This window comes from Podarcis pityusensis (assembly GCF_964106645.2).
Source record: "Podarcis pityusensis genome assembly, chromosome: 11".
NCBI classification, from domain to species: domain Eukaryota; kingdom Metazoa; phylum Chordata; class Lepidosauria; order Squamata; family Lacertidae; genus Podarcis; species Podarcis pityusensis.
The window spans coordinates 55,272,253-55,299,914 of record NC_138036.1 but is presented as its reverse complement, the minus strand read 5'-3'; the positions used below and the strand labels follow the sequence as shown (position 1 = coordinate 55,299,914).

Here is a 27,662-nt window from a genome sequence, read left to right as displayed (position 1 = left end):
GAATGGCCCTGGCACTGAAATTTGTGGGTGCCCGGCCCCTTCATGGGGAATTTTGTGGGCAGTCAGGCACTCAGGGCCCCATATGTCTCTAGAATATCACAACAGTTCAGGCAAAAGGATCCAACAGCGAACTCATTACAAGTTTCTGGACTGAACCAAACCCAAATAAATGTTGAGAAATTAACTATAAACTAGGCCACATTCCACTGATGTTTTAATGTTTGTTATGTGGGTTTAAAAATGGAGGCAATGAACATAAAACAGTAAAACCAAAAGCAAACGAAGTGTAATATTCTTTAGTTTATAAGACGCATTTATTAGTTTATCCTACTGGATATTAGCCATAACAGATGTATTAGTTAACAGTAGTTTGATAGTCTACGACTCGGCTCAAACTAGGCAAGATCACTACATCATAGATCAGCTAAGTTACCAGCCTGAAATGTTTAATAGGTTAATTGGTTAAATTAATAGATTAATCACTTCTAACCAAGTAAGAAGGTGTCCCCGATTTTAAAATTTATATATCATTTTAATACAAATCTTGATAAATACCGTTTTATAAAAGAGGCAGTTTTTCTAAGATGGCGCCTACTATGAAACAAGTTTCGTATTAGCTTCAAGCGGAGAAATTGTGCATCCTGATTCAGGACATTTGCTTTTGTCCACATGCAACTTTAATCAATTAATTAAAATTTATTAAGTCATATGATCAAACAGCTAAGATTTGTTGACAATGGTCCCACAAAGCACTCATTTCTCCCGCTTGCTCCTCCTAATAACTAATAGAGTCCAACCCTTCACAGGGCTGGGGCTGACGGAAGTTTAGACCAAAACATCTGGAAGTCATTAGGCTGGTGAACCTGTTTTTCACCCATGCTGGTGGAAAGAGCTTCTGAACACGCTCTTTGAGCCCCCCCCTTCCACCATCTCCTCAAAAACTCTCTTCATATTTTTACATTTTAATTCTTTCAGACGTAGTGAAATAAATCTTCAGAACAGTACTACACTGTGGCGATCAATGTTAAGATCAAATCAACATCAAAATCAATGTTGCAAAAGTCAAATTACATCTAAGCGTGCGCCATCTGTAAACTCTGGCTCCAAAGGGACTACAGAAGCAGAAATACTTAATATATGGCAATGAAACAGGACAAAAAAAGACAGAGGTTGTAGGGCTCTTCTTACTCATAATGAAAGCCTTTCGACGAATCAAGCTGACTCCTGGCATGGTCATACCAGACAATCCAGACAGGATCTGCAGCAACATAAGCTCCAAAGAAGGCTTTCTCAGGTACTCTTCCCATTCTTCTTCTCTTTTTCTGTAAATCTAACTAGCATAGTCTCTTGTAACCAGTCACTGTGGATGATCCATTCAGGAATGCACTTTATGATCCTTGCCTTTAGAAGGTATATATAAAAATGGGGAGACACATTAATATCTCATGCATATGGTTAGGTTTCATAAGATTCAGGCTGATCGTTTTTGCGTGTGATTTTTACAGGATAGCACATTGTGGTTGAATGGTAAACGCTACTGCTCAGATGACGGCCTTCTCGGTGGTGGCGCCTGCCCTGTGGAACGCCCTCCCATCAGATGTCAAGGAGATAAACAACTATCTGACTTTTAGAAGACACCTGAAGGCAGCCCTGTTTGGGGAGGTTTTTAATGTTTGATGTTTTATCATGTTTTTTAATATTCTGTTGGGAGCTGCCCAGAGTGGCTGGGGAAACCCAGCCAGATAGGCGGGGTATGTATAAACAAACAAACTATTATTATTATTATTATTATTATTATTATTATCATCATCATCTGCCTTTTTTAGGGTGGGAGTAAGAAAGGTGCAATGACAATGGGAGCTTCCAGGCCAACTGTCTATTAAGCATCCATGCAGAGACGCTCGCACAAAAACTTGCGCTGAAATTATAGGACATTGCCTACTTATCGTGCAATGCACCTTGCGTCTGCTTGCTCAGTCCACAAGCTGGCAAGGGGTTGGGATGTGGCAGATTGTCCACCATTTCACTCCCTAGCCCCCTTACCCATTTAGGATTGCACCCAAGGTTGCAATCCTAATTTTCATTGGGGGATGAGTCCCACTGGACACAGTGGGACTGACTTTGGAATGGGCATGGATCGGATTGGGCAAGAAATAATGTTATTGAAGAATAGTCTTCAAAAGCCACCAGTAGCCCCTAGATGTTGATGATGGGGAATCCTAGCCATCTCCTTCATCTGATTAAAGTTTGCAGTTCAATTACCAAGAATTCATGAGATAAGGATCCACATGTCTCGTCCCCAAACGTGACACACTCCAACGATTGTCGAGCAAAGTCTTCTGCTGACTTCATGAAGAGATTGGTCTCTACCCAGTTGGTCATTTGAGTAGAGACACCCAAAGGAGTCAAAGCCTAAACCAAGAAACAAACACAGCAGCAGCAGCAACCTTTTCACAATCTTGAATGCTTTGTAGATTATAGGAGGGTTAAATGACAATTAGTGGAAAAAGCGCATCTCCTAGGATGGACTAAAGGAGAGAAATGGACATGTTTCACATAATTAAGAAGAAAGAATAGAAAATGGCAAAAACATCCAAGGTCTCCCGGTATCTCATCTATGCAGACGATTTAGATTTAGATTTATTGTAAAAGCAGAGAGATATAAATTACCTGTATGATAATTCCCTTTCCTTTATATTCTGCTTGAAGAGCTTTGGAAAACATACATACAAAAGCCTAGACAGACAAAATTAAATACATGTTAGTGTTTTGCACTTTAATTAATTGCCGAAACATCAAGAATCCCATCCCCACTCCCCAAACACTCTGATTTATCTTTCTTATCACTAGAGATAGAAGGATTTGTTAATTTTGGATATCCCAGTTTCTAATTTTTCCAATCTTAAATCCAGTTTGCTGGATCCATTTCTACAGCAAATATGTGAATTTTCTTTTTTAAAAAAAATCCTCATGAAAATTCATCAGCATTTTAGTGTGACTTTCTCCTAATAAACACAAGTTTTGCAAGTCATGCTTCCTCATATAGCACGATTTTGTAGTTTTTAAATGAATATATTCCTTTATATGCACACTTTTACCTAATATGTGCATTTCTGTAAACATTAGTTAGATGGAAAGCTGCACTGCCAAATTCGGATCAATGCAGTGTTCGGGTGTTTATTCCTCGCTTAGCTTCTTCTAATGTGCTGCTTGTACTGTCTCTACATCCCATTGCTCTGAGCTGCCTCAGGTGACCCATTGCTGTTGTTGTTGTTTAGTCGTTTAGTCGTGTCCGACTCTTCGTGACCCCATGGACCAGAGCACGCCAGGCACTCCTGTCTTCCACTGCCTCCCGCAATTTGGTCAAATTCATGCTGGTAGCTTTGAGAACACTATCCAACCATCTTGTCCTCTGTGATCCCCTTCTCCTTGTGTCTAAAACAAGCGCAGAATTCTCACCTTAGAAGCAGAATAGACTGCATATAACGGACAGACGAAGGTGCCTACGGCAGAAGAGACGTTCAGAATCAGTCCCTTTTGTCTGAAAAACAACATGACATAAAACTTGCAATGTAAACACTCTTTCGTTTTGTAACCTAATGTAAAAAATACCAAGGGCTTCCAATAAAAGGTAATGGTAAAGGACCCCTGAATGGTTAAGTCCAGTCAAAGGCGACTATGGGGTTGTGGTGCTCATCTCGCTTTCAGGCCAAGAAAGCCTATGTTTGTCCACAGTGCTCTTGATGTTCTCCGGGGAGTCATGCCCCTGGCTGCACCAAGTAACACAACTGGATTCTGGAAGTTAAACTAAAGTTCATTCCAGTTCGAAAGCTTCTTCTTGGTTTTTTTTTCTGTTTGTTTGTTTGTTTTTAAAATTCTTGAACATAAGAAAGAGGTTTACCTTGACACCATCTGTTTCAAAATCATCCGTGTCATCTAAAAATATATATATATGCATGAACAACAACAACAACAATTTATTTATACCCAACCACTCTGGGTTGCTTGCAACAAAATATAATAATTTATACGAGCCAGAGCATTAACACAGAGTAGACCATCTGGAATGTGCTATATACCAAACTACACAGCTCAACATTTCATGCAAATCCACCTAATTCACACTTCCTAAAACAATACTTGAGCCAAAACACAGCTATCCTTTGGAATGCAGGCTTCTCTGAATTTTGTGATCCAGTTCCCCAACCAAAAAACTGCGTACAAAAATGAATATATTTGGGGTGTAATTTGTAAGCAATTTCCCCAATATATATATATTTTTTATGTTATATTTGCTAATCTGTGCCTTTTTATTAACTTTTCCCGCGTTAAACACATTTTAGCACATTTTTGGGTTGGAGAAGTGCATCGCAAAATTTGGAGAAGTGCCATTTTCAAAGCATAGCTGCATTTCGGTTCATGTATCATTTGGGAAGTGGAAATCAGGTAGGTTCGCATTAAACTGTGAACTGAACGGAATGTTCCTTCATCTTCTTGGCTCAGACAAGGCTTTCTAAGAATGACAAGCATTCCATTCAAATGTTGCACTTTTGTTCTGGCAAGCACACAACCTGCAACATGTCTCCATAAAGTGTGAAGCAGCCCACAGCAACCACAATTCAGTTTGGTCCTCAAAAACTCCTCCAGGATCTTCTCAGTGAATAAGAAACATAGCTATCACCAGCTATCCACATTGTGTGAGGAAAACATCTTTGACCACAGCCGAGATGTCTGTGAAATCTCCCCCCCCCAAAAAAAAATATCTTTATTTTCCACACATGCATACTTATTGTGTGGTACATACCTTGGTGACAGAGAAGATGTTGCAGTTGATGAGGTCCTATAGGGAATAAAAAGTGGATTACATGAGAGGCTGACTGATCTGGTGGAGAGAAAGAGTTCCAGAAAGTTCAATTGCACATAATGTCTTAAACGGGAATGGAGAGCATTTGGCGCTGCAAGCGTTGTTGAATTTCATCTCCCGTATTCTCCTACCATTGGCCATCTGGCTGGGGCAGGACAGGGGTTGAAGTTCAACAACATCTGGCGGGCCACAGGAAAAAAGGAAACATTTAAGGATGAATAAAGGTTGTCTGTGCCCAAACATGCCTTTTAATATAATGTGGTAGGAAAATAATGAATTTGTTTGTATAGGGCCACCCCACCAATAGGGATGAGGTGCCCTGCCTCAAATAACAGGCTTTGGGAGACCATTAAATGGTCCACAAAGTGTCAGATATAACTTATTTATATAAAAAAACCCAATACTCTCTCTGTGCATGGGGTGTGTGTGTGTATTTTCTACCTTGGATATCAAGATGTTGTGGGCCATTTTTCCATCTGCAGAACCATCTTTTGAGCTATGTACTACAAGAATGGGATGGTTGTTGCACAGTGCAACATCAGCTGCCCAGAGTGGCTGGGGAAACCCAGCCTGAAGGGCAGGGCATAAATAATAAATTGTTGTTGTTGTTGTTGTTAGATGCACAGTGAAGATGCACTTGATTTATTCCCCAGTGATTAGGGTCAGCAGCGGAGCAAGCCAATTGTGGTGTAGTGGTTAAGAGCGGTAGATTCATAATCTGGTGAACCGGGTTCGATTCCCCGCTCCTCCACATACAGCTGCTGGGTGACCTTGGGCTAGTCACACTTCTCTGAAGTCTCTCAGCCCCACTCACCTCACAGTTTGTTGTGGGGGAGGAAGGGAAAGGAGATTGTTAGCTGCTTTGAGACTCCTTAGGGTAGTGATAAAGTGGGATATCAAATCCAAACTCTTTAAATTGGGTGCCTGGGACGGCACGCATGCCCTGTGCCCTGGGCAGGGGCAGCCACCTGTGGGGTGGGGTGAGCTGGGGCAGGATGTCCCGTGGGGCCTCCAGAGTCTGTCTGCCTTCTCCCACTCAGCCGCCCTACAGCTGAGGGGGAGGCGGCGAGTGGACCGTTTGGGCAGCGCGGTGCCTGCGGGCGCCCAAGCCACCACGTCACTCCCAGGAGAGCTGCGTGGTTCAGGCATCCTGCAGGCCCTGCGGTGAGTGCCGCCCGTCATTTTGTCACCCCCCTCAGCGGTGACACCCGGGGTGGCCCACCCCTACTGCACCCCCTTCGTCCGCCCCTGATTAGGGTGGCCATGTGTCCCACTTTGAGCGTTGACCAGTACACATCTGGTTTAAAGTGAAGGAATAATCAGATCACACAGGCACGGCTGAAACAGGAGGCAGCTCAACTCTCCGTGTTTTACTGCATGCAAAACTGCATGGGCCACCGCACCCTCCCCTCGCTAAAGGTACTGTAATCTAAGCAGAAAAGATATAAATCTGGCTAGTAAATATAAGGCAGGACACTGTCTGCTAGATCAAAACAGCTACTCGCTGGGACCAGTGAGATTTATAATATAGCCCTATTCATGTTTGTTCAGAAGCAAGTCCCATAGTTTTCATTGAGACTTACTCCCCGTAGGTGTGCATAGGATGGCAGCCTCAATTTTGCTTTCTCTGTTATGTTCAGGCCATCATAAAGTTGGGCATTATAGATTAATTCTACTGCATTTCCCCATTGCCTTCCCTTATGCTTGCAGGTTTTTTTCCTATGGATTCTGCAGAGACTTTATCATTTCTGCACTATGGTCTTCAGGGAAATAAAGGAAGGTTTAAGGACTTTGGCTAAAAATAGCTGGTCCAATAACTCTGTGGAAATGTCATATTCTAGGGGAAGTCCATGTGGTGCCGTTCAAATGTTGCTGGACCACAATTCCCATCATCCCTGTTCATTGGCTATTCAGGCTGGGGCTGATGGAAATTTGCATCTAAGAACACCTGGAGGAACTTGCGATACTGGCTACACTTGCTCTGTTCAGATCAAATGTAACTTGATCGAAATTAATTCAGTGAACAATAAATGTTGTTGTTTAGTCATTTAGTCGTGTCCGACTCTTCGTGACCCCATGGACCAGAGCACGCCAGGCACTCCTGTCTTCCACTGCCTCCCAGAGTTTGGTCAAACTCATGTCCGTAGCTTCGAGAACACTGTCCAACCATCTCGTCCTCTGTCGTCCCCTTCTCCTTGTGCCCTCAATCTTTCCCAACATCATGGTCTTTTCCAGGGAGTCTTCTCTTCTCATGAGGTGGCCAAAGTATTGGAGCCTCAGCTTCAGGATCTGTCCTTCCAGTGAGCACTCAGGGCTGATTTCCTTAAGAATGGATAGGTTTGATCTTCTTGCAGTTCATGGGACTGTCAAGAGTCTCCTCCAGCACCAGAATTCAAAAGCATAAATTCTTCAGTGATCAGCCTTCTTTATGGTCCAGCTCTCACTTCCATACATCACTACCCTTGCCTACCATCACTACCCTCATGGATCACTGCCTTGCCATGGCGAAGGGGCTTGAATAACTCAGAGAAACTATGAGCTATGCCATGCAGGGCCACCCAAGATGGACAGGTCATAGTGGAGAGTTTTGACCAAACGTGATCCACCTGGAGCAGGAACCGGCAAGCCACTCCAGTATCCCTGCCAAGAAAACTCCATGGACAAAGACAATAATAAATAAATAAACTAATTTCTCTGTTCCATATGAAAGGAAAGTGTGGGCCTTCTGAGCAGTTGCTTTCAAGAGCACAAACATAGAATAATCCTTACCCCGTCATTCTCTGGTCCATTAAGAAAACGGGTTGGAGAGGGGCTAGAAAGCATTCCAACGTTGTTAACTAATAAACAGAAATACAGTGAGTCACACAACTAGTTGGCACAACTACTTAGACCAGTTGCTGCTGGTTTAACCTGGTGCCTTCCAGATGTTTTGGACTAAAGGACCCCTGGACGGTTAAGTCTAGGCAAAGGCGACTATAGGGTTGTAGCACTCATCTTGCTTTTCAGGCCAAGGGAGCTGGTGTTTGTCCACAGACAGCTTTCTGGGTCATGTGGCCAGCATGACTAAACTGCTTCTGGTGCAATGGGACACCGTGATGGAAGCCAGAACGCATGGAAGCGTTGTTTACCTTCCCGCTGGAGTGGTTCCTATTTACCAACTTGCACTTTTTGGCGTGCTTTTGAACTGCTAGGTTGGCTGGAGCTGGGACGGAGCAATGGGAGCCCCGCCGTGTGGATTTGAACCGCCGACCTTCCAATCGGCAAGCCCAAGAAGCTCAGTGGTGGCGCTGTGTTTTGGACTACATCTACCTGGGACTGATAGGAGTTGTAGTCCAAAACATCTGGAAGACACCATTAGTAAAAGTTGCCTTAAACTGAGCTACTGTGAAGGCATAGCATCTGTTGAACTCATTCAGAAGATAATAGACCTTTTAAACATAATACAAAATTGACCCCAGATCAGCCACTTGTAGGTCTGAGGAGGACCGGTTTGACACTATATAATTTCAATAACTATGAGAGACGAGTTTTGTTTTATTTACTTATTTGTTGCCTTTATCCCACCTTCCTCCCCTTCCAAAGGAGCTCAATGTGTTCCTGGTGTTCCTCCCTTTCCATTTTATCCCCACAACAACTCTGAGAGGAAGGTTAGGCTGAGAGGCGGTGACTGACCCAAGGTCACCCAGTGACCTTCAAGATGGCTGAGTGGGGATTAGGAACCCTGGTCTCCCAAGGTCCTAGTCCGACAATCTAACCGAGGCATAGGCAACCTCCGGCCCTCCAGATGTTTGGGACTACAATTCCCATCATCCCTGACCACTGGTCCTGTTAGCTAAGGATGATGGGAATTGTAGTCTCAAACATCTGGAGGGTCGGAGGTTGCCTATGCCTGATCTAACCACTACACCACACTGCCTCACTGCAACCCAAAAGGAACTCTTGAAAAGCGCTATTGGAAACTTTACCCAAAATTCCAATTTCTAATCCTTGAAGACCATCTTCAATGTCATTGTACACGTTCCTTCTGGTAAAGTCAGCTTGTATAATTTTCACTTTTCTCCCTGTGGACTGCTCTGCATTTGGGGGGAGAGAAAGAGAGTCATTTTTGTGCTCTTTAAGAATTTCCTTGGCTACTGCTAAGACAGCAATGCATTTAGGCAATATGCTAGGTCAATGGTTCTCAAAGGTGTCTCCTCCTCCCAAGACCTCTTGAATATTGTTGGGGGTCTCAGCTTTCTATAAAGCAAAACACATACATAAGTCATGTTTTAGCAACGCTTTCCCTTAAGCACTAGCAGAAGCATCAAAACTACAGTAGTGCTGTATTATGAAAATCACAGGCCCTAGGCCAGGATATTGACAAGGGAGTCTTTAACTGGTGATTTTTAAGGGGAAAATTAGTAGACTGTAGCAAAACTGTATTATGGAAATCACAAGATTTAGGCCATAGTCTTGACAGCCTCACGGACAGCCTTGACAGACAAAACTACCCCTTATCTCCATCATCATAAACAAACAAACAAATCAAATGCAGAATGGAGTAGAAATATTACTGACTGTGTTTTTCTGTGAAACACTTTAATGAAACAAGGTCACAGTTTGGAAACCTGAGTGCTGGATCCTGCCTTACACCAAAGCAGTGGCTGCAACTATTGCACCAGTACAAGAGCTCTTAAATTTAATTCTACATATGTACAGCCCGCTCACAACTTCAAATGCTCTGTCAAGTGTGGATCAACTTTTATTTGCCAGCAAAATGGGTTGTGGGGTTGGGCTGTTAGATACAACATACACTTTCCTGGCAAAGGAGAATCTGGGATGCCCCACACTCCATGCAGTAAAGTTTTTTTTCTAGTCAGGCTATCGCCTAATTAAATAATTCCTAGTTGATTAATAAAATGAATTTTACAGGGCACTTCTAAGCCTGTTTATACAGCAAAATGTCCCACTGAATTCAAAGGTACTTCCTCCTGCACACTTAGCAAGTATGCTTCGGATTACAGTGGTACCTCGGGTTGCATATGCTTCAGGTTACAGACTTGGGTTAAGAACTTTGCTTCAGGATGAGAACAGAAATCGTGCAGCGGCAGCACAGCGGCAGCAGGAGGCCCTATTAGCTAAAGTGGCACTTCAGGTTAAGAACAGTTTCAGGTTAAGAACAGACCTCCAGAACGAATTAAGTACTTAACCCGAGGTACCACTGTACAACCTAAGGCATAAAGATATCAAGTGATAACTTTTTCACATATTAGATACTTACCAATTTCAGAGGCTACCTTCTGCATTTTTGTTAGTGTTCTGCTAATCAAAACAATATTTAATCCACGTCTGGCAAGCTATGGAAGCAAGTCGTAAATATATTAGTATTTCAGAAATGATTGGGCTGCACTGATATGGCAGAAGCTACCCAGATGCTTGTTGCATTTGTTGCAAACTGCGGAGGATACACAAGTTCAGCTGAAAGGAAGCAAATGGAGTCAAAGTGAACTGGGAAATTCTGACTCCTAGTGGCAAAAGTATTTAAATGCTAATAAAGGGTGAGATTATGAGCACCATTCAAGGTGCTCATTCACTGTCTCTATTTCCTGGTGGGATTCAATCACGTACTGGCAAATTCAGGCTGAACAATTATAGTGGACTGGGAAGTTTCATGTAACCAAAAGATGAAACTTTTTGCAATAAGGGAAATGATGGGGACCTGAACTGGAAGACGCAGAACACTTGCTCTGATGCAATGGCTTCTAATCTTCCCACAAACAAATCAGGTGAATGCTTTAAATAGCCAACATCATCTAATCTTCCTGCAAACAAATCAGGATAAATGCACAATAAGCAGGTCATAAGGAAGTTCCCTAACTCTCTTCTTTACATTCTCTAACCTCCCCCCTCCCCCGGGGTATAAGAACTGGGAACCAAATAAGACAAGACTGGGGTGGGTGTGAGAAGTACAAGATATCACTCTTTAAATACTTGAAATAGTGTCACATATCAGAGGGCAGGACTAGATCAAATAAGTTTAAATTACAGGAGGGTGGGTTTTAGTTGAACATTAGGAGTAAATGAATGCAGGTCAATTATGGAACCATTTGTTTATTTGGAAATAATACCACAGGAGGCGGTGTTCAGTAAAAAACACACACACATTCAAATTCAAAACAACAACTCATAAGCAATTGAATATACCAATAATAATAAAAACCACAATAGGCAGATGAAGATGATGGACTATATGGAACTTGCCGAACTGACTGGGAGACTCCGAGACCAGAGAGAAGAGACGGTGGAAGAAGACTAGAAGAAGTTTAAGGAATATTTGAAAAAATATGTTAATATTTAAATCTTTGAATAGCTTTGGAAGTGGATATAGGCTGTAGGGTTAGAAGCAGAATAAAGTTTATTTTAAAATAGTATTATTTTTGATAAAATGTGAAGTTATTTTAAGTTTGATTTTAAAAAAGATGGTTAGATACTATGATATATGTAAACTGCTAAAGATGAAGTAAAATGAAAATCAGATAGGTGGAACTTGGGGAAACCCACTTAACAACGTTTAGAAAAATAAGGATATGACAAGAATTTGTTTGTATAGGTTTTTTTTGTTTGTGTTCTTTATTTGTGTTATAAAATGAATAAAAAAATTTTGGGGGGAAAAACAAAATAAAAACAACCTATCTCAATTATAGCAGTCGGGAATCATTCAACTGGTATCAGGCCAAAGTAAGTTTGAGTAACTAAGTTGCGTTTTTAACAGCCGGCAGAAGCTCACCACAGTTGGTGCCCAATGTGTCTGGGTGGAGAGACAAGACCCTGGAAGTCTTCAAGCAGAGGCTGGACAGCATCTCTTTGGGATTCTTTGGTTCCAACACTTCTTGCATCCGACAGCAGGATAGACTAAGTGGTCCACAAGGCCTCCACCCCAAACTCGATGATTCTCTGATGTGTCCACACAGGGGCGAAGGAAGGAGAACCGGAACCCAGGGCGGGGTGTCGGGGGCGGGGCGAACTGCCCACCGGCGCATGCACACATGGTGTACATATAGCGCATGCGCAAGTGCCGCTACTACCACACAGGGTCCCCGGACGTTTCACCGTCTATTGATCCCTGTGCCACCACTTTATTTCTCACTGCCACCACCCAGACCCTACCTGGTACAATTCTGAGTCCAGTCAGGGTTAAATTGGAACATAAACTTCAGTTTTTTTATTGCAGTTTAACAAGTGTGTGGTTTCATAAACGGTATCGGTCAATTACATTCATGAGGTGCCTATCCAGACCTATAACTTCCGCTACCTGCTCTCACTCACTAAACCACCTCTCAGATATTTACTTGTCTTCCTAGCCCCTAACTGTTCCTGACTCAGCCTATTTTGCTACACTAACAACCTACCCACACTCTATCCCACTTCACTCCCACTCCAACCAACAACCCAACTCCCAACAAACTCCCCTTTCGCCCCTCCCAGAGCTGGTTTTATAGTCCCTCTGACTCCACCCCCCTGGGTCCTGATTGGGTAACCTGTTTAACTATTTCACCTCCAGCACTCTCATATGTTAACGTCACCCCACGCATGTGTGCACGCTGCTACGTATCGTGAATGCACGCACACAGTACATACGGTAGTGGGATCCTCTGCTCGCGGCAGTAACGGCGGCAGAGGGATCCCACCGCCATCCATATGGGGCAGGCATGCACGGTATGTAGCGGCGCGGATACCGCCGCTGTCCATATGGCGCATGTGTGCAGCCACGCATGTGCGGTACGTACAGCACACGCACATGCGCCACTGGGCAGTTTGCCGACGGCACCGCTTGAGCACTGTATGGACAGCAGCGGAGGGTGCAGCCGCGAGCGGAGAATCCTTCGCACGCGGCTGTGGCAGTGCGATGGTGGCGGCTTGTGCTGCCGCGCCCGGGGGCGGTGGGATGAGCCCCTTGCAGGGTACCTTCTTGTCACACCCCCCCCCTCAGAGATGGCACCTGGGGTGGACCGCCCTCCCACCCCCTTCCTCCGCCACTGTGTCCACATCAGTCTGACCCTTATGTTTCCCTCCCCTTATGGTTTTGATCTATGGGCTACTATTAAAACGAGGCTGCATTTTAAATTATATTTTAACCTGTATTTTAAATTGGTTTATTTTTTAATCTTTATTTTTAATTATAATTTTACTGGTGTTAGCTGCCCTGAGCACAGCTCTGGCCAGGGAGGGCAGGGTAGAAATAAAATTATTTATTTATTATTGTTGTTGTTGTTGTTATTGTTGTTGTTGTTGTTGTTAATTATAGAAGCTTCTCTCTTCCTGCCTCTTCAATACATCAGTGTTATGCAGAATGCAATCCCCCTGCGCCAAAGACTGTTGGTTCCATGTTGCAGGAGCTTTGGGACAACATTCCCCCAATTTCCTTTGGGAGGCTGCAAAGAATGACTTTCTGTAGCAGAAAATCCCTGACCTGGCTGGAGCACTAAGCTGTTCATCCCATGGAATTCCACCATCATGTTGCTGTGCTCCTAATTCCCCTACGTCGAGGGAGCTTCCCACATAGCCACATGCACTCTCCTGTCCCTCGGATAAATATAGTTTTACAGGACTGTAAGGGTTGCTGTGAGAAACTAAGGTCCCCTGGCCAGAACCCCTCTGACATGATTTTATATCTCCTCGCAGACACAGATAAGTATGTTACCTGGTGTGTAGCACTCTTTGCAATTACCGCTAGGAAAATTAGAGCAAATTATATAGCCAAGATAGCCACCAACTGTAAAGGGGATGAATTTATTTGACCCTATTGACATCAAGCTATATTCTATCTCTATCACCAAACTCCAAATATAATTGCACATGGTGCTAATTAATATTATTTTTTAATATATTAGTGGCCATGTGACAATTTTAGCCTATAAATTTTATTGTTTAATGTCTTAACCTGTATATTAATGGACTTTTATAGCTCTGTTTACAGTAGGTAATGTCTTGATAATATAAATGTTTTGAGTTTTTTGTATTAATCCAGCATATTTTAATTGTTGAATGATTCTTGTGTACATTGCGGCAGCCTTTGGCTATGCGCCATAAAACTGACTGACTGACTGACTGACTGTGAGAAACATGTATGCAAAGCCCTATGAATAGTCCAAAACACAACATAAATGCTAAGAGATTCTGTACATGTTTATCATACCTCAAAGGAATAGGCTTTTCCAATCCCGTCGCCAGATCCTGTGATCACTAAATGATGAGACAATAAAGACGGTATGTGATCTTTAGTTGGCTTGTTCTTTCTTGCATTTCAAACACTGCGGTTCCGCATGATTTTTTTTTTTTTTTTGCATCCCAGTCTCATTGATGGAGAAATGCAGAGACAACATCCCTTGAGATATTGCTGGGCAATAGCTCCCATCATCTCTGACCATCGGTTTGTCAATTATATAAAATTGTACATCTCCTAAACAACCTATATGCAGGGATTTGTTTGCTTTTTAAGCAGGGTGGAATCTAGACACATATAAAAAACGTTGTGAAAATGCTTTTTAAAAAAAACGTTTTGAAAAATATATTGAATTTGCCATAGCTCACCATCGCCATCTAGTATCACATTTGTATAATGCACTTTACAACACACTTATTTGCAGCCGTATAGCTGAGTCCCATATGGAACTCAGGGGAACCGAGTTCCCTTACCTTTTAAAAATTAAACAATTGTTATTTTTTGGTCTGGTGGGGCTGTAACGGATATACAGTGGTACCTCGGGTTAAGTACTTAATTCATTCCGGAGGTTCGTTCTTAACCTGAAACTGTTCTTAACCTGAAGTACCACTTTAGCTAATGAGGCCTCCTGCTGCTGCCGTGCTGCCAGAGCACAATTTCTGTTCTCATCCTGAAGCAAAGTTCTTAACCCCAGGTACTATTTCTGGGTTAGCGGAGTCTGTAACCTGAAGCATATGTAACCTGAGGTACCACTGTACATACACTCAGTGCCTGAGCCAAAAATCCCCTATATCTGTAATCAATAAAGTTGTAGCCATTTCTAATCTACATCACTGTCTGGGTGTGGGTGTGTGTGGCAGCACTGTGACTGGGCCCACAACAAACAAACAAACAAACAAACAAACAAACAAACAAACAAACATTTTGGTGAGTTCCTCCCTTTTTTTCCCAGAAGAAAAGCACTGCATATGTATGTGTACAAGCTGCTCAACCCCTCACGTGAACAGAAGACATACTTCTAGATATTGGTTCTACTGGAAATGGTTTAGGGCAGCACTATATATTTTGGAGGTCACTATATATTTGGAGGTCCCAGGTCGCAAGGTGGTTAGATTGGTCTCAACTAGGGCCAGGGCCTTTTCAGCACTGGCCCCGACTTGGTGGAACGCTCTGCCACAAGAGACTAGGGCCCTGTGGGACTTGACATCTTTCCGCAGGGCCTGCAAGACAGAGCTGTTCTGCCTGGCCTTTGGTTTGGACTCAGTCTGACCCTTATGGTTTTGGTCTATGGGCTACTTTTAAAACGTGGCTGCATTTTAAATTGCATTTTAACCTGTATTTTAAATTTGCCCCCCCCCCCATTATGTTTTTACTGTAATTTTACTGATGTTAGCCACCCTGAGCCCGGCTCTGGCTGGGGAGGGCGGGGTATAAATAAAAATTATTATTATTATTATTATTATTATTATTATTATTATTATTGAAATGGTAAGTAGGATGACTAGAAAACTTGTGAGTTTGAAACTAAATTGGGAAACAAACTTTAATTATGATACGTATTGAGAACAGAATGTGGACCAATAGACTAATCAAACTACTTGAGGGAACTCGCTCTCAAAATAAACTGCAGATGGTAGGCCAGTGCTCCAGATTGCTGGCAGGGATGTGGGTCCTCTCGAACTCACTTCCATTTATGGGGGCGGCATGTCTACTAGTTAAAGTCTTTGGTTTAAATTAGCAGGCATGTCCAAAGTCCATTTCGGGGGCCTAATCCAGCCCGCCAGTCGACTTAATCCGGCCCCCGTGGCAGTATATGTCCTGGGGTAAAATCCTTAAAAAATCTGAACAACTTTGGGGTAAAACTGTAAAACTCTTTAATCCTAAATTAAATCAACAACTTTGGTCGGCCCTAACGCATGTTCACTTCATCAAATCTGGCCCTCTTTGGAAAAAGCACCCCTGGAAGTTTTTGAAGAAATCTCTAAAATTATTAAGGAACCTATTCAATTCACCCCACAACTGGTACTCCTCTCTTTATTTGAGGAGGGTAATCATGACATAAAAGCAAAATAAAAAATTTAAAATACTTCTCCTCTTATTCGCAGCAGCAGGTCTCTCAATTGTACAAAAATGGAAAACTTTGTCTAACCTCTGTGTTTCTTCTTGGTTGAAAAATGTTTGGAATATTCCTCTTCTGCAAAATATTCCATGGCATGTGAGAGCTTTGTTGGACGTTTGGAATGTGTGATTCTCATTTCTTCAAAACCCCAAGGACAAAATTATTTATCTGGTGTTTGTTGGCATCCTTGACAAAAGCTGTGCAACATGTCCATGACCTCTTTTCTTTTTGTTCTATTTTGTGTTTTACTTTTGGGGACTCTTTACTTTTTGTTTCTTTGGAAAATCACTGAAAATTATTATTTTTTAAACTACTTTTACTCAGAGTAGATGTATTGAAATTAACAAACACGACTAAGTTAGGTCCATCCATTTCTTTGGAGCTGCTTTGCATAAAGCTTTACAAAGCATCCATTATCTTAGCATCCAAGCCCGTGGGTTTGTTTTTATTTTAAATTATCAGTTTGTAGTCACATCACTGAGCAGGAGATCTCTCTATTCACTCATAAAAAATGATAATGGCCGGAGAACTTAGGTTTGTAAATCGTATTAAGATGATGTGGGCTAGGAAGCTGCCACAGGCAAACCAGTCATTGCCATAGGCAAAAGTAATTCTCATTGCAGTCCTGCATGTGTCTGTTCCAAAACATGTTCCACTGAGTTTACTGGATAAATTTGTGTAGGACTGCCGCCTGAATTTATTTGTATTTCAAAAAGATTGAAGTTGCATATTAACGCTTCTCAGTTACATAACTGCATTTAAAAAAATATTTCAAGGGTGCATGTGTCAATATTATAATATGTTTTTTTGCGTTGAATATATGCTATATGGAAATTTATGGACCTAACAGGTATCTAAAGCCATTTGCACATCACAAAATATGTATTTTATCAAAGTAACTGTTGAGCTAAAATACAATTAAGAAGAAGTACAGTGGTACCTCTGGATGTGAATGGGATCCGTTCCGGAGCCCCGTTCGTATCCTGAAGCGAATGCAACCCACGTCTGTGCGTGTGTGGGTCGCGATTTGCCTCTTCCGCGCATGCGCGTGACATCATTTTGAGCGTCTGTGCATGTGTGAGTGACAAAACCCTTAAGTAACGTGTTCCGTTACTTCTGGGTCGCCGCGGAGCGCAACCCGAAAATGCTCAACCCGAAGCTACTTCAACCCGACGTATGACTGTATATTAATAGTGAGAGAATTATTAAGTGATTCTTAAAATGATTGGTGGCCTATTACTTACATCATAGGAGCCTATACAACACAAAACACTGTTGCTGTATGTAGGTTTTATTTTATTTGTTTTTTATCTTATATTTTGGAAATGTACATCCAGTTTTTTTCCTTTAAATTTTTTTGGGGCCCCCAAGAGACTGGGGCCCTAAGCTATAGCTTGTTTAGCTTATACAGTGGCACCTCGTGTTACAAACACCTCGGGTTACAAACACTTCGGGTTACAGACTCCGTTAACCCTGAAGTAGTACCTTGGGTTAAGAACTTTACCTCAGGATGAGAACAGAAATCGCGCGCCAGTAGCGCGGCGGCAGCAGGAGGCCCCACTACCTCAGGTTAAGAACGGTTTCAGGTTAAGAACGGACCTCCGGAACGAATTAAGTTCGTAACCAGAGGTACCACTATACGTAAATCCGGCACACTGCCCATGAACCTTCAAAGATTGAGATCTAGTGTTGTGGTTAAAGGACTGGATTAGGTCCATCTAGATTCCAGTTCAATACTTCCCACTCTGACTGGCATCAACTCTCCAGGATTGCAGACAAGAGTCTTTCCTAGCCCCGTTTGGAGATGCCACAACCTGGGACCTTTTGTGTTGCAAAGCTGGCGTCCACAGAGTTGATCCCCTGCTCCCATCCCAACACATCCGTTCACATTTTCCCAGAAATAAAAATATGAGGAAAAGTTGCTTTACCTGCCCATTCTCCCATTGACCGAAAAAAAGACTCAGGCACAGTCCTCCATACAAGCGGAGAGAAATATTTCAAAAGCCGAACACATTTCACCAGGAAAACAAGACAAGTGAAGCCCCCGAGGCAAGCGAGGAACTGCTGCAGGAATTCACCCATGATGAACCGATGCTGTGGGCTCAGATAAGATACTGCCACTGTCTCTCTTCTGGTGCACTGCTACTTTTCCCTCTGGTAAAAGGAAGAAGAAGCCTGTGTGAGTCACGTGATTTTTTTTTTACCCATAGAGATCATAGAATAACTTTCTTGGCCCAGATATATAAACTACCCAAACAAAAACATGAGAGCTAAAACGTTTTGTTTTTTTGCATGGAGAGATGCTCCTTCTCAGGGCACACTGTGGTCAGGGTCAGGCCAGCTGATTTGCAGGATGATGTTGCCTTTGGCTCTCTGTTGTCTGTCGCCAAGATAAAAGATGTTCCGGAACATAAACCCCCTATGGATACAATATGCCTACTCCTAGTTAAGATACTCACATACAGGTACCGAAATCACAGTCGTCTGTTATTCCAGACCTGGAATAAATCTCATTTCCAGCATCTGGGCTTTTCTCTCCGGGTTCCAGTGGTTCTCTCCTAGTTTTGTGGTTGGTCCCTGTGACAGGACCACTTAACCAGCTCTTGAATGAACAGCGCAATTTTGTACACTCTTAGTTGGCTCTGCCCTTGAATCCAGTCTGGAAGCCGAAACTAGTAAACAATGTAGCAGCCAGATTTCTCACAGGAGCAGGTCATTGGCAAGATGTTATTCTCCTGTTGAGAGAGCTACAATGGCAACCAATCTGCTATCAGGCCAGGGGCCTGTGTTAATTCACAATGACTTAAATAACTTGAACCCAAGGTTATTTAAGAACCACCTCATTCCTTACATTCTGTCTCAGTCACTGAAGTCTTCTGATGGGGGACTGTTTGTGGTCTCACATGCCCCTGAAGTCTGGCTGGCCTTTACTTCACTTCACTTCACTTCACTTCACTTCACTGCCTGGTGGAAGGGCTGAACCCCTAGTATGGCAGGCTGTGTCTTGTGGTACTCCTTGCTAATAGAAGTTCAGTAAGAGTCATACCTTTCTCTAAAAACTATATTTATTAGGTAGGCTTTCTGAATCTCTGTTTCTTTGCCAACCCTCTCTCACTGATGTCTTTGATTTTTATTTTGTAATAGGGTGCTTTTAGCCTTATAGGAAAGTGCAGTGCATAAAATTTTAAAATAAATACTCAAATGTAAATCTCACTGATTTCAGTGGGGCTAATTCTCAGCCATTTTGCTGTCGTTTAACTGTGTGATGGTTTGTTTTGCCTTTAGGCAAAAAAGTGGTCTAAACCACTGAGCCTCTTGGGCTTGCTGATCAGAAGGTTGGTGGTCCGAAAGCATGTCAGTGCAATTAGATAAATAGGTACCACTGCAGTGGGAAGGTAAACGGCGTTTCCGTGCGCTCTAGCTTCCATTATGCTGTCCCACTGCGCCAGAAGTGGTTTAGTCATGCTGGTCACATGACCTGGAAAGCTGTCTGTGGACAAACACTGGCTCCCTTGGCCTGAAAGCAAGATGAGTGCCGCAGCCCACAGTCGCCTTTGACTGGACTTTAGCTTTAGCTTTAGCTTTGCCTTTGCCTTTGCCTTTGCCTTTGCCTTTACGACAAAGGACTCATTACATGAAGGCACAAGGATTCATTATTAACCCTGGTGGCTGAGACCATCTAGGATCCAGAATGACCATCACAAGCCAGTTATTATGCAACCCCCTGAGGCTCCCATATGGACCTCCTGCCGGCATTAGAAACAGCAGAACAGCAACCAGTTCCTTGAGAAAGAAAAGCTATAGCATCGAGCAGAGGCAGGAGGCAGAAGACACTTTCTTTGACCATTGCCGACTGCTGGAAAAAACCTGCTTTATCTCAAGGTACCTTGAAAGCATGTGCATAATGTGGGCTGAATCGTGCATGTTTTTAGTGCTTACTACCCCCAATCACCTGCTTGAGGGTGTGTGTGTGTGTGGGAAATGGTAACTGAATCTAACACTCTATGCTAGAGCTTTCCAAACTGTGTGTTGTGACACACAAGTGTGTTGGCCGCAGGGTGTAGGTGTGTTGCGTGAATGCTCCCCACGCTCTTCCCGGGGCTGGAAAGGGGTTAGTTTAACCTCTGGTTTGTCAGTAAAACTGAATTGTTGTGTTGCGAAATGATGCATGTCTGCAAAGTGTGTCGCCAACATGAAAAGTTTAGAAAGCTCTGACTACGACCTACTCCCATACCCTGATCAGCAGTGCTAGGCATTGTCAGTTGCAGCCCAAGCTCCCGAATCAAGTGTTCAACCTAGGGAATCTCAAGTGCAAAGCTCCATTTCCCCCTCTTACTAGGTCAGGGTAAATAGATTTTGGGGGTAAGTCAGTTTTGATGAGATTGGCACAGGGTTAAGAGTCAAGCTTCCTCTCACTGCATTGCAGCCCCAATCCAATTCCATACTTTTCTTTGGGTGCTCATGAGGTGCAGTGAGGCTGTTATCTCAGGCGGGAATCTGGAAAGGTGTTGATTAAAAATGAGACTGCTCATGGTAGACTTAGGATCATAGAACAGAGTTGGACCACAAGGGTCATTTAGTCCAACTCCTGAACCTGCCTGAAGACTCATAAAAACACAAGGGAAAAGGGACAAGGAGGGGAGAGGCCAGGGCAGGGATCAAACTCAGGTACAGTGGTACCTCGGGTTACATACGCTTCAGGTTACATACGCTTCAGGTTACACACTCCGCAGCTCTCCTGCAGCAGCAGGAGGCCCCATTAGCTAAAGTGGTGCTTCAGGTTAAGAACAGTTTCAGGTTAAGAATGGAACGAATTAAGTACTTAACCTGAGGTACCACTGTACCAGCTTTTAAACAGTTATTCTTATAATGAACAGTTGGAATTAGGAGGTACCTACGTAATTTCTTCTGCTGAGGCAGACAAATGATATCTTATTATTGTCAACATATGCATTCTTATGTATACAGTGGTACCTCGGGTTACATATGCTTCAGGTTACATACACTTCAGGTTACAGACTCTGCTAACCCAGAAATAGTGCTTCAGGTTAAGAACTTTGCTTCAGGGTGAGAACAGAAATCGTGCTCCGGCGGCGCAGCAGGAGGCCCCATTAGCTAAAGTGGTGCTTCAGGTTAAGAACAGTTTCAGGTTAAGAACGGACCTCCGGAACGAATTAAGTACTTAACCTGAGGTACCACTGTACTTTACCCTATTATGGCTGGAGAACCGTATTGCAAAATTCAGAGAGGATCACATTTCAAAGGACGGCTGTGTTTTGCTTCCGCAAAAATGCAGATTTGCATAGCTGTCAACGTTTCCCTTTTTTAAAGGGAAATTCCCTTATTCTGAATAGGATTCCTCGCAAGAAAAGGGAAAAGTTGACAGCTATGGATTTGGTTGGTCTGCCTTTAAATGTGAACTGAATCGAATTTACCCCCCAATGCTACTTGATCTGCTTAGTAAAATCCAGCAGCAATTTTTCACTCACCCAGGGTTGTGCTTCCACTGGGAAATCAAGGCACAATGGAGTCTGCAGATATGGTTTATTCACACATACAGTACCTGTGATTCTATGATATACACCTGAGTTTATGGAGAGTTCTGCCCACTTCCTGCTCCTTCCTGTGTTGTAAAAAGGCACCCTCTCTTCCCGTGGTGACATCGTGGCCCCTGTTACCCTGGCAGCTTCTCCCTCTGTGTCTGCCAGAACCTTCGACCTGGTTGAGGACTTCCATCGAGGGGCTGGCTATCAGCGCCATCGTTTTGACCCACCGTCACCAGGATGGCCTCATGAGGAGGTTAGCTGGCGTTGCTCTCAGCCAAGTCCAGGAATCTGTGAGTTTGCTCAAATGCTGACCCTCCCTGAATGCAGAAGACATTATGGGGAGTCTGACTGGCCTGCCAAATTAATAACAATACGAAATGTAGCTTGACTTACATGCCACTTACTCAGCAATGGGCCACAGTACACAGTGCACTTGCTAGCAGCTCAGAGGAAGCTACCTGTGAACAAACTCTCACCCGTCACATTCCCTCACCCTTCCTTTCTTCAGTTGGAGGCAAAAGGTGCCAGGGAAACCTGTCACACCCATATCTGATAAGCAGCAGCCTATCATGTAAGAGGAGGGGAACATTTAATCACATTGAAGTTTAACTTTTATAGGTTAAGGTTCAAAAGGTGGTGCATTTTATGCATCTATCAGGAACATGGAAATGAGAGGAATTTGAAAGTGCCCTTCTCAAACAAAATTGCCCCTTGCTTCCTCCATAGACTTATTTTGAAACAGAGGGAGAGTTCTTTTAAAGGGTGCAAAATGTGTCTGGGCCTTTGGCCTGCCTAACTAGATTCTAGCTCATGGGTAGGCAAACTAAGGCCCAGGGGCTGGATCCGTCCCAATCGCCTTCTCAATCCGGCCTGCGGACGGTCCGGGAATCAGCATGTTTTTACACGATTAGAACGTGTGCTTTTAATTAAAATGCATCTCTGGGTTGTTTGTGGGGCAAAGGAATTCATTCACACACACACCCATATAGTCTGGCCCCCCACAAGGTCTGAGGGATAGTGGACCGGCCCCCAGCTGAAAAAGTTTGCTGACCCCTGTTCTAGTCATAGGCTTTATCCACAAGAACTGTTTCAAGCTCACGCTCAGCAACACCCCAAGAATTCTGGGAAATGTAGTCTGTTAAGGGTGCTGGGAATGGTAGCTCCGTGAGGGGGTAAACTACAGTTCCCAGGATTCTTCGGGGGGGTACTTTAAATGTGCTTGAGAGGTATGGTGTTCACAGCCATAGACCGTATTTGAAATACCACATGTTGCTAATACTTTCAGAAAATAAACCCTCCCACAGGGAGAACGGGTAGTATAAAAGACCTTTGACCTGTGAAAGTTGGGCTCAGGTGATGAAACAGTGTCAGGGTACCACTTTAGATTGGAGGTGCGAAGAGTCCCATACGTTGGTGCTGACCTTTAAAGCCCTAAAAGGCTTTTTTTTAAAAAAAAAATTAAAATGTGTCCACAAGCCCAGAAAGGTTGGTGGTATCTGCCTTAAGTGAATTCAACTTTCCTTTTTACATTATAATCCTGCATTTAATATATTCTTCTTCTTTTTAGATGCCAGGCTTTTAGAAGCTGGTGGGTTAAGTAATTTTAATGATGTTGTTACTTATGGAATTTATGAAAATTATTAATGTTTCTGTTTATTGTGTACAGTACTATCTATTACCCTAGATTTGTAAACCATCCTGTGACCATTTTTGGTGAGATATAGATTCCCCAATAAATAAAGATGCCATAGCTCTTTAGAAATTGTATGGATTTTGAATTATTGATCTCAGCAGTTGATTGGTCACATGGAACTTTAGGTCAGACATACAAAATATTAACAGAATTGCTATCAAGCAAGATGGCAAGCAGATTTGTCTATTCAAATACTGACAGACAAATGGTATTTGATTTGGAAACTCTTAAAGGAACGTTCTGTACGGATTTGACAGGATGGTACCTGACTCCTGCCAGGTTGAGTAAAATATTTTTGAGGGCCAGTGACCCATGATGGAGATGTGGAACTTCTGATATAAACATGTTTCATGTCATGTGGGCATACTGAGCAATCAGATTTTGGGAATTTGTGCCGACAGAAATAACAAGCATCCTGGGCTATCATTTTCCAAAAGATCCTGTTGTAATTATAATTGGACAGAGTAAGGATATTAAAGCAGAAGAGGATTGGGAAATTACTTTCAGCTATTAATAGCGGCCAAAACAGTCATCTGTCAGAGACAGAAAACTCCCATATCATTATCTCTAGGTGCCTCGGGAGCTAAAGTTTGGGAAGGTGCTTACATGATGAAATTTGCTAACTTCTAGGAAAGGGCAGACAAGGCAGCTGGAAAGGGGAGACAAAAAGACAGCGAATTCATTGCAAAAAGGATTTTATTTATTTTTAATTAAGTACAAGATGAAAGAATTCCCATTTTTTTATTTTGAGACATATAAAAGGTCGTAGTACAATGTGGTAAAATATAGGCAACTTCGTTCTTATAAGAGTGGTCTATAAATTTTAAGGACAAACCTAGACAGCATCTTAAAAAGTAGAGACATCACCTTGCCAACAAAGGTCCGTATAGTTAAAGCTATGGTTTTCCCAGTAGTGATGTATGGAAGTGAGAGCTGGACGCCTGAGAGCTGGAAGGCTGATCGCCGAAGAATTGATGCTTTTGAATTATGATGCTGGAGGAGACTCTTGAGAGTCCCATAGACTGCAAGAAGAACAAACCTCTCCATTCTTAAGGAAATCAGCCCTGAGTACTCACTGGAAGGACAGATCATGAAGCTGAGGCTCCAATACTTTGGCCACCTCATGAGAAGAGAAGACTCCCTGGAAAAGACCCTGATGTTGGGAAAGATGGAGACCACAAGGAGAAGGGGACGACAGAGGGTGAGATGGTTGGACAGTGTTCTTGAAGCTACCAGCATGAGTTTGACCAAACTGCGGGAGGCAGTGGAAGACAGGAGTGCCTGGCGTGCTCTGGTCCATGGGGTCGCGAAGAGTCGGACACGACTAAACGACTAAACAACAACATAAATTTTAAGTAACAGAAACATCAACGTAACAACCCTTTTCTTGAGGTTTTCTGTACCAGTGCACCATATTCTCTACAAACTAAGATGAAGTATTTGGTTGCTTCCATAAATTTATATGTGTATACAATCATTCTATCTATGGATTTATTTGTAATTATTTTGCAAAAATTTAAAGGAAAAGAACCCAAAATAATAATAGTGTCCAGGATCTTTCACACTATACTTGTCCTGACTAATGTAAGATTGCTCCCCAGTTAATACTGGGGCTCTTTTCATCAGATCATTCTGAATATGGCATCTCTGTTGAACATGCAGAGTCGTGGAAGTGTACTCAGCTTTTAACAAGTTTTGACGCATTGGGCAGGGAGGAAGCAGCTGCGGTCTTCAAAAGTTGTTGGGCTAGACCTCTCATCACACCTGACCATTGGACATGTTCCCTAAAGCTGACGGGAATTGGAAAATAATATATACAGAATGCCACAGGCGCCTCAGCCCTAACTTTAAGGATCACCCAATCAGGCTGGGAGAAAACAAACAAGTCTCCACACTGATGTTTTAGAACAGGCATCGGCAAACTCGGCCCTCCAGATGTTTTGATACTACAATTCCCATCATCCCTGACCACTGGTCCTGTTTGCTAGGGATGATGGGAGTTGTAGTCCCAAAACATCTGGAGGACCGAGTTTGCCTATGCCTGTTTTAGAACCTGGCCCGGATAGAAAAATCTAAAGCACGAGCTGGGTCAAAGTGAAGCTGTAGCTTTGCCCAAGTGGATTTTTCTGAACCACAAAAGAAACATGGTCTGGGTGTTTGTTTCCTATTCCTGATATCTCCTGCCCTGCACAGAGTTCCAGAAACCAGCTCTGATCTGTGATGGAAGATTGATGGTCTCCTACATGCCCAGATGCTCCTCACCTAGCATGGGTGAATCAAACCCAGAAATGACCAGACCAACAGCCATTTAAGCCTGGAGAAGCTACAGGCCAGCTCTGCCCCTTCCATTGCAAGGTTGTGAATGTTCTGCCTACATGTTTATGCTCTTTGGCTATTCATTGCTTTTTCTCAAGTGATCCAGCAGCAAAAGGGAAAACTACCTATCTGTGACTGTACAGCAAATGATTATGGAAATAGGTTTGGATATCGCTGAAGAAAATAGTTTTATGGAGAGAATTAAATGACTAATAAAAATGAACTCTCATGCTCAAGTATACTGGCTTGGGTCAAAAGATGCCATTGCCTAAGAGGAAATGAATAAAGGGGCTTCCTGATGTTGTCTATTTCCCAACTCCCACTGAAGTCGGCACCAAATTCTATGACATTCCATATGGTCCCTGTGGCGTTTGCCTCCTAGGATGGGTCATAAGGAAAGGGTTAAAATAGGTGTGATGTGATTGGCCAGTGAGAATGCAAGGGGGTAATAAAAGTTAGAGTGGGAGGTTTTGAAAGTCAGTTGAGAGTTGAGTTCAGTTGAGTTGAGGTTAGGGAGTTGAAGAAGGAAGAGGGAGGTTTAGGTGTGGGTTGGTAAAGTTGTATTGTGAGAGAGTGAGAGGAATTGTTATGTGGAGTCAGATAGATAGTTGGGAATAATCAGTTTGGAGTTGTAGGAACTAAGAATAAGAAACTGACAAGAGAAAAATTAACTGAAACCATAAGCTTGTTCCTGCATTTAAAAATAAACTTGACCATTTGTTTATGTTAACAACTGACTGGACTCCGTGTGTCCCCGTGAGATACGGGGTGGTGGCAGCGGAAAAAGCAATCGCAGTGGCAGCACAGGGTCAATAGACCGTCAAACGTCCGGGGGCCCTGTGTGTGTGATCGCCACAGTCCCCTAACCAGAGAGGCTCTTCAGTGGGTCCAAGAGGGTGTAGCAGACAGGTGGGAAGCAGGGAAGGGATCCCATATCACTCATATCTCCACTGGGAGAATCACACAAGGAGTGTTGGGGCAATAAGAGAGAAATCCTCAATGCAAACATATTGAACACTTAAGCCTGTCCTTCAGGCACAGCAGTTTTGGGGCACCAGATCTGCTCGTTCAGAGTGTGCAAGCCTCACACAGTTCACTGCACCAGGTAGCGACAATGGAACCATACATGCCCCCAACCTGAAAGGGATGCTCATGGCACCATCGTAGGTTATGCAATCAGCAAAGGACATTTCTTTCCTTTATTTGACATTAGCATCATAGAACTGAGTGGAGCCAAAGGGCATATACTCCAACCACTTTTCATGAGACAGGATATTTTGTATGCAAGAAACAGTTGAGAGAGTTGGGCATGTTTAGCCTGGAAAAGAGGAGACTGAGAGGAGATATGGTAGCCATCTTCAAGCATCTAAAGGGCTCTCACATGGAAGATGGGGCAAGCTTGCTTTCTCTTGCTCCGGAGGCTAGGACGCAAACCAATGCCTTCAAGTTACAAGGAAGGAGATTCCAACTAAATATCAGGAAGAACTTTCTGGCAGTAAGAGCTGTTTGAAAGTGGAACAAACTTCACTGAGAGGTGGTGGACTCTCCTTCCTTGAAGATTTTTAAGCAGAGGTTGGATGGCCAGCTGTCATGGGTGCTTAGTTTATAAACCTGCATTGAAGGATCCCTTCAAACTCTATGATTCTATGATACTTCAGTATTGACTATTTTGACTGTCAGCAGTTTCTTCAGGGCCTCCCAGCCCTCTTACATTCATTTTGTTTTCTTTTTTAGATGAGTGAAACATCCTTCATACAGACCACATACTCTGCCACAAAGCTGCAGGTCCCATTTTATGTATTGTAACATGTGTGAAATGTGGAATTGGTTACATGAATGATATATAACTGATACAGTAAATTGAATTTTAAAAATTTCTTCTTAGATTTTTTGTTTCATATTCATTCATATATAGCATAATG

The 27,662-nt window shown here is 43.0% G+C and overlaps 1 protein-coding gene and 1 long non-coding RNA gene across 8 annotated transcripts in view; one reads left to right on the top strand and one right to left on the bottom strand.

Moving 5' to 3' along the window:
• Positions 1–292: 292 nt before the first annotated feature.
• HSD17B3 (hydroxysteroid 17-beta dehydrogenase 3) overlaps positions 293–27,662 on the bottom strand; it is a 29,878-nt gene continuing 2,508 nt past the window's right edge. Inside the window, exons 1-12 of one of the 7 annotated variants that reach the window (XM_080973090.1) lie at positions 22,125–22,378; positions 18,114–18,339; positions 14,040–14,086; positions 10,125–10,200; positions 8,830–8,937; positions 7,634–7,701; positions 4,805–4,840; positions 3,902–3,936; positions 3,460–3,541; positions 2,671–2,736; positions 2,263–2,412; positions 293–1,401 (exon numbers count right to left, since the gene is read on the bottom strand). In XM_080973090.1, coding sequence (XP_080829216.1) covers positions 1,291–1,401; positions 2,263–2,412; positions 2,671–2,736; positions 3,460–3,541; positions 3,902–3,936; positions 4,805–4,840; positions 7,634–7,701; positions 8,830–8,937; positions 10,125–10,200; positions 14,040–14,086; positions 18,114–18,267 — 933 coding nt within the window. In that variant the 5' untranslated portion in view covers positions 18,268–18,339; positions 22,125–22,378 and the 3' untranslated portion in view covers positions 293–1,290. Of the gene's footprint in view, positions 1,402–2,262; positions 2,413–2,670; positions 2,737–3,459; positions 3,542–3,901; positions 3,937–4,804; positions 4,841–7,633; positions 7,702–8,829; positions 8,938–10,124; positions 10,201–14,039; positions 14,087–17,125; positions 17,259–18,113; positions 18,340–18,644; positions 18,888–21,769; positions 21,973–22,124; positions 22,379–27,662 lie in introns of those variants that run through there. The other 6 variants (XM_080973092.1, XM_080973093.1, XM_080973089.1 and 3 more) reach the window with 6 other exon arrangements.
• On the top strand, positions 23,754–27,617 carry LOC308458345. Its single transcript, XR_013977244.1, has 2 exons — positions 23,754–25,779; positions 27,475–27,617. It is a non-coding gene; the product is annotated as an uncharacterized lncRNA (long non-coding RNA).